The sequence below is a fragment of the Protomyctophum bolini genome (genome assembly GCF_963924005.1).
Source record: "Protomyctophum bolini genome assembly, chromosome: 10".
Lineage (NCBI taxonomy): Eukaryota > Metazoa > Chordata > Actinopteri > Myctophiformes > Myctophidae > Protomyctophum > Protomyctophum bolini.
This window is the reverse complement of record NC_137871.1, coordinates 43,463,455-43,470,954: the sequence shown is the minus strand read 5'-3', so window position 1 is coordinate 43,470,954 and position 7,500 is coordinate 43,463,455. Positions and strand designations below refer to the sequence as shown.

Genomic DNA, 7,500 nt, shown 5'->3' with positions numbered 1-7,500 from the left:
TTCAGAAAACTGTCAGGATTTAGAAGCCTTTTTTTACATTCAGGCTTGAATGGGTTAACTCGTCTTTAATCCATTCTGAACGGGAACCCATTTTGGTGTTAGCTATTTAAAAATAGCAGATCTACAAGCTCATAGCGCGCCACCGAGTGGCGCGCTATGAGCTTGTAGGTCTGCTATCTATTTTTTTTAATCGAAGAGCGACTGACATAAAATACATTGTTTTAGAATCTGATCTCAGGTCAGAATGGAAAACTGTCAGGATGTAGAAGACATTTTCTAGAATCTGATCTCAGGTCAGAACGGGTTAAGTGACTGCAACACAACGGGACTCTACTGTGCTTTGAAGCACTCTAATTGGTTGTCTGTGATCTGTGGGGGGGGGGGTTCTTCGGAAGTCTCATTAACCCATTCATGCCGGACGTCAATTCATAAAAAATGTCTTCTAAATCCTGACAGTTTTCTCTGAAATACCTCATGTTTCCGTATCAGTGGTGCTCAATATTTCATGTCAAGGACCCCCCAGAAATTACTATATGTAATTGGCCACCAACCCCCCCCCCCCCCCCCCCCCATCTGAAAATATGTTATTCCTGGAACCCCTCAGAAGCCTCAAGATTTGAGTTAAAAAAACGTTCGCTCTGAAAGAATATATATTCAAAGATTTGCGGCACATTTTCATGATTAAAAAAACAAAACAGACCTACAAGCTCATATAGCGCGGCACAGCTTGTAGATCTGCTATTTTATAACATAATGCTATGAACACCAAAAGGGGTTCCCGCCCAGAATGGGTTAATTTTGAGTTTGAGTTCTAATACAGAAATACATTCCTAGATGACATATTAGGTCATCACACACACACAGATTAGCATGACACACACACACACACACACACACACACACACACGCACATGTGAAGCACTATACCGCTGAGGACATCAACATTTTAAGGACAGTGATTTGATGGATTCTTTCTTTTTCTTTTATTTCTAACACATCAATCGCCAGTTATTAAAAGGTTTCATGACATTAATTTTAATTTATTTTGTATCTTTATTTTTTATGTCTATATGGCAAATATTGAGACGTGTGGGGACAGGATTTCTGTCTCCTTTTATGGAGATCCTGCTCATATAGTCACATGCCCATATATGGAGATGTTTCATCCATTCATCCACATGCTGGCCAAGTGACGCGCGGCATCGCGTTGTGAGATTGTGCAAATCGGATGTTGTTTTTGGTGACATGAATGGTGCATGAATCAGTAAAACTGTCCTCACAACACATCGTACTGAAATTTGAAGCGCACGCACGCACACACACACACACACACACAGACACACACACACACACCATAATTACGGCCAATCACCCCTTCAAAGCGCCCTGCACGGCCCGCGCGGTACAGTAAAATGCACAGATTAACAGTGAGCAGCGTGGCGTCAGACGTCCATATTATGGAGACATCATCGTCAATGAAGCTTTTAAACGCACGCAGGCACGCCACAGCTGTCAGCGCCGGTTAGCACCAACTGCTGCACAAACCGCTGAGACGGCTCCATGAATGGGCAATATGCTGGTGACACGCTCAGGCTACCATTATGGGCCACCATGCTACTGGTGACACGCTCAGGCTATACCATTATGGGTCACGCTGCCATGCTACTGGTGACACGCTCAGGCTATACCATTATGGGTCACGCTGCCATGCTACTGGTGACACGCTCAGGCTACCATTATGGGGCATGCTACTGGTGACACGCTCAGGCTACCATTATGGGGCATGCTACTGGTGACACGCTCAGGCTACCATTATGGGGCATGCTACTGGTGACACGCTCAGGCTACCATTCTGGGTCATGCTACTGGTGACACGCTCAGGCTACCATTTTGGGTCAGGCTGTCATGCTACTGGTGACACGCTCAGGCTACCATTCTGGGTCACGCTGCCGTGCTACTGGTGACACGCTCAGGCTACCATTCTGGGTCATGCTACTGGTGACACGCTCAGGCTACCATTTTGGGTCAGGCTGTCATGCTACTGGTGACACGCTCAGGCTACCATTCTGGGTCAAGCTGCCATGCTATACTGGTGACATCAGGCTTCCATTCTGGATCATGCTATACCCAGAACCATCCAATAGAAGAGTTACGACATTGAGGGGGCAGAAAGCGAGCGCTCGAGCGCTGTTCATGCAGCCTTGAACTGAGACAAGCTGGAGTTGGAAATACATTGTTTTCAACGAGGGCGGCGCAAATAAGAGCTATTTTAAGCATGTGTGCAACATGACAACTGTTTTAAAGTATTGTATGGTAACAACTGAAGTCTCTTTAATGTTTATGTTGTACTATTACTACAAAACAATCTCAAATAAAGGGATTTAAGATCATTAAAGCTGGGCTGTTGCCCTGTGAGTCCAATGCATTTCTGCCTACTTCCGGTCCAGGACTTGTCCCAGTCGAGAGTCCAAATTCTCAATAGAAGTCTGCGTACTATAATATCCAAAATCACAGACAATTTCCAGTCTAATATCATGATATGGATATCATATTGATACTAATATCATGATATGGATATCATATTGATACCAATATCATTATATGGATATCATATTGATACTAATATCATGATATTGGATATCATATTGATACTAATATCATGATATTGGATATCATATTGATACTACCAGTAAGACGCGCAAACGCGGGAAGCGAATGCAGCTGAGACCCTGCAGATCATGTCTGTGTGTCTGTCCCGCTGTTACTGTATATGTGGACCTGGCCCCTTTTGTGCCCATATATGGAGCTGAGTGATTTCTGATGCAACACACTCCATATTTGGATAGCGGGACAGACACACGGACACACGGACAGACAGACAGACAGACAGACATACATGATCTGCTAGGTCACATAGTAAGTGCTCACTGCGTTCGCAAATAAGTGACGTCGTATTACACTCTATACAGACCCCAGGCCTGCATACAGATTGGACAAACGTGTACATTGTCATCGTTGCCACGGAAACAGTACAGGTGTGCCGTGATGTCAGGCCACGACGTCACCCTATATAAGTATGGCTCAAGAAGCCAATCAGTGCAGTTTCCAGTCCAGAGTTCCTCAGAAGTGTTCCAGAGGAGATTATAATACCTTAAGAAGCGTCAGAAACGTTCAGTGTGTTCCAGAGAGACGACTCAGAAGCGCCAGATCTAAGGAAGTGCTATAAGCCACGGCCAGACAGTAAGACCTATATAAAGCAGCGCCTATAGTCATTAGGTGTGCCCGGATCTCCGCTTGTCCCTGGGGATCCCCATACGTGCTGGAGAAGACGTGTTGAAGAACGTGCGGACGGACGGCTCCAGACCCTCGTCTCCAGGCAGAAGACGTGTTGAAGAACGTGCAGACGGACGGCTCCAGACCCTCGTCTCCAGGAGTCACGTTTCGCCCCGCAGCGTAAAACAGTCCTCTGGCATCCTGTTTGTCATCATGTTTCGTTCTTTCTGTCTTGCGTTCTTTCGTTCTTTCTTTCGGGGTCTCTTTATCGGTCTTCTTTATAGCTGTCTTTATTTCTTCCTTTCGTTCTCTACATTTCTCGTTCTAACTTTCTCTCTTTCTTTCTTCATTTCTTTCTTTCGTGGCTTTCGCTCAGGCTACCATTCTGGGTCAAGCTACTGGTGACACGCTTAGGCTACCATTCTGGGTCACACTGCCATGCTACTGGTGACACGCTCAGGCTACCATTCTGGGGCATGCTACTGGTGACACGCTCAGGCTACCATTCTGGGTCACACTGCCATGCTACTGGTGACACGCTCAGGCTACCATTCTGGGTCAGGCTGCCATGCTACTGGTGACACGCTCAGGCTACCATTATGGGTCACCATGCTACTGGTGACACGCTCAGGCTACCATTCTGGGTCATTCTGCCATGCTACTGGTGACACACTCAGGCTACCATTCTGGGTCACGCTGCCGTGCTACTGGTGACACGCTCAGGCTACCATTCTGGGCCATGCTACTGGTGACACGCTCAGGCTACCATTCTGGGCCATGCTACTGGTGACACGCTCAGGCTACCATTCTGGGTCAGGCTGCCATGCTACTGGTGACACGCTCAGGCTTCCATTCTGGGTCAGGCTGCCGTACTACTGGTGACACGCTCAGGCTACCATTCTGGGTCACGCTGCCATGCTACTGGTGACATCAGGCTTCCATTCTGGATCATGCTACCCAGAGCCATCTAATAGAAGAGTTACGACATTGAGGGGGCAGAAACCGAGCGCTGTTCATGCAGCTTGAACTGAGACAAGCTGGAGTAGGAAATGCATTGTTTTCAACGAGGGCGGCGCAAACGAGAGCTATTTTAAGCATGTGTGCAACATGACAACTGTTTTAAAGTATTGTACAGTAACAACTAAAGTCTCTTTAATGTTTATGTTGTACTATTATACTACAAAACAATCTCAAATAAAGGGATTTAAGATCATTAAAGCTGGGCTGTTGCCCTGTGAGTCAATGCATTTCTGCGTAGTATAATATCCAAAATCACAGACAATTTCCAGTCTAATATAGTCTGATATGGATATCATATTGATACTAATATGATATGGATATCATATTGATACTAATATCATGATTATGGATATCATATTGATACCAATATCATTATATGGATATCATATTGATACTAATATCATGATATTGGATATCATATTGATACTAATATCATGATATTGGATATCATATTGATACTACAGTAAGACGCGCAAACGCGGGGAGCGAACGCAGCTGAGACCCTGCAGATCATGTCTGTGTGTCTGTCCCGCTGTTACTGTATATGTGGACATGGCCCCTTTTGTGCCCATATATGGAGCTGAGTGATTGCTGATGCAACACACTCCATATTTGGATAGCGGGACAGACACACGGACACACGGACAGACAGACAGACAGACAGACAGACATGATCTGCTAGGTCTCATAGTAAGTGCTCACTGCGTTCGCAAATAAGTGACGTCGTATTAAACTCTATACAGACCCCAGGCCTGCATACAGATTGGACAAACGTGTACATTGTCATCGTTGCCACGGAAACAGTGTTCAGGAAACACGGTGTGCCGTGATGTCAGGCCACGACGTCACGACGTCACCCTATATAAGTATGGCTCAAGAAGCCAATCAGTGCAGTTTCCAGTCCAGAGTTCCTCAGAAGTGTTCCAGAGGGGATCCCCATACGTGCTGGAGAAGACGTGTTGAAGAACGTGCGGACGGACGTCTCCAGACCCTCGTCTCCAGACCCTCGTCTCCAGACCCTCGTCTCCAGACCCTCGTCTCAGACCCTCGTCTCCAGACCCTCGTCTCCAGACCTCGTCTCCAGACCTCGTCTCCAGACCCTCGGCTCCAGACCCTCGTCTCCAGGACTCACGTTTCGCCCTGCGGCGTAAAACAGTCGTCTGGCATCCTGTTTGTCATCATGTTTCGTTCTTTCTGTCTTGCGTTCTTTCGTTCTTTCTGTCTTGCGTTCTTTCGTTCTTTCTGTCTTGCGTTCTTTCGTTCTTTCTGTCTTGCGTTCTTTCGTTCTTTCTGTCTTGCGTTCTTTCGTTCTTTCTGTCTTGCGTTCTTTCCTTCTTTCTGTCTTGCGTTCTTTCCTTCTTTCTTTCGGGTCTCTTTATCGGTCTTCTTTATAGCTGTCTTTATTACTTTCTTTCTTTCTTCCTTTCGTTCTCTACATTTATCATTCTAACTTTCTCTCTTTCTTTCTTCATTTCGTTCTTTCGTGCTTTCAGGAAGAACGGGAAAGCCAGAGAAGCCAGGAAAGCCCTGATTGCAGCATATAAAACACAATACATATAATGAACGTCCCACTGGGAGGAGACCCCCCCGGGGCAGACCAAGGACCACGTCCCACTGGGAGGAGACCCCCGGGGCAGACCAAGGCACAGTTGGAGGAAACACAACGACTCACTGGCCTGGGGGAACGTCTCGAGATGCCCCCCCCCCCCCCCCCCCCCTAGGAGGAAGTCACTAATGTTGCTCTGGAGAGGGAAGTCTGGAGCACTCCGAGCTGTTGCCCCCGCGACCAGACTACGGATAAGTGGTTGAAGATGGATGGATGGATGGATGGATGGATATAATGGAAATAAATATAGTGTTACATGAAACAGGTGCAGTCCCTATATACGTATGCAGTGTGTCCTCAAGAATCACCCTACAGGCCCCAGGCGGTGGCGTAACCGTCTGGGCACCCCGACTGGTAATCCAGTCGCAGTGTGCCACGGGTTCGACTCCCGAGCCCCGACACGGCCTTTACTGCATGTCTTCCCCCATCTCTCTCCCGTGAACGCAGCTCGTACATATTTAAGTTGTCACCATGACTCAGCCATAACCATATAAGGAGTCCCCAAAGCAGCTCCATATATGGGCACAAAAGCATGACACACGGACACACAGACAGACAGACAGACATGATGCAACACAATCCACAAAAGCGGGACAGACACACAGACACACAGACATGATCTGATATGGTTATGGCTGAGTCATGGTGACGTAATCACTCAGCTCCATATATGGGCACAAAAGCGGGACAGACAGACACACAGACACACACACAGACATGATCTGCTAGGTCTCATAGTAAGTGCTCACTGCATTCGCAATCACTGCGTCGCAAATATCATGATACTACGGATGTCCCGATCACGTTTTCTTGCTAAAAACCTTGATTGCCTTACAAACCCATGCGTGCGGGGCGTCTAAGCACCGCCCGGCTCATATGACTGTGAATGTGTGGCTCCAGGCGGCCCCGTAAAGACATCAAGCGCTATTCTCCCGTCACATAGCCTATACTTGCCGAGCAAAACAAGGACGTGATGTGGCTGCTCGCTCTGGTGGCGCAAAGCGTAGATACTTTTGTGAATTTAATAGTTTTATTGGGTTAATATTGCTATGTGTTTGTAACCGTTTTAGAAAAGCAATAAGCACTCGAGTTTATACTGGGTATTTTACACTGGCTGGGAGGGTAGAAGACTTGCAACCATTGCCTACGCTGCCAGCCATTGTAAAATACCCGGTAACCTGAGACCTCTCGAGGCTTATTGCTTTAATCTACAAGCTCATAGCGTTGCGCAGCTTGTAGATCTATTTTTTTTTTAATTGTAAAAAAAAAAAAGTGGCGTAAATCTTCGAATATTATATTCTTTCAGAGCAACGTTTTTAACTCATATCTTTGCGTCTAGGGGGGGGGGGGGGGTGGGGGGGGGGGGGGGGAGGGAGGAACATATTTTCAAATCCGCTGCCAAATACAGATAATTCTGGGGGTACAATTACTTATTGTAAATCGCTCTGGATTAACCCATTCTGACCTGAGATCAGATTCTAACGCACAGAAGAATGGTGGTTCTTTAAACGCATTTTGACCCGAGATCAGATTCTAAAAAATGTGTTAAATCCTGACAGTTTAACAAAATAGCAGACCTACAAGCTCGTATGAGCTTGTAG

At 46.6% G+C, this 7,500-nt stretch overlaps 1 protein-coding gene across 1 annotated transcript in view; it reads left to right on the top strand.

The window, feature by feature from the left end:
* LOC308322318 (protein phosphatase 1A-like) overlaps nucleotides 1-5,444 on the top strand; it is a gene marked incomplete at both ends in the record, with an annotated part of 76,142 nt that extends 70,698 nt beyond the window's left edge. Inside the window, one exon of the mRNA XM_080773520.1 lies at nucleotides 5,161-5,444. Within this exon, the coding sequence (XP_080629646.1) occupies nucleotides 5,161-5,444 (284 nt within the window). The remainder of the gene's footprint in view (nucleotides 1-5,160) is intronic.
* Nucleotides 5,445-7,500: the final 2,056 nt, after the last annotated feature.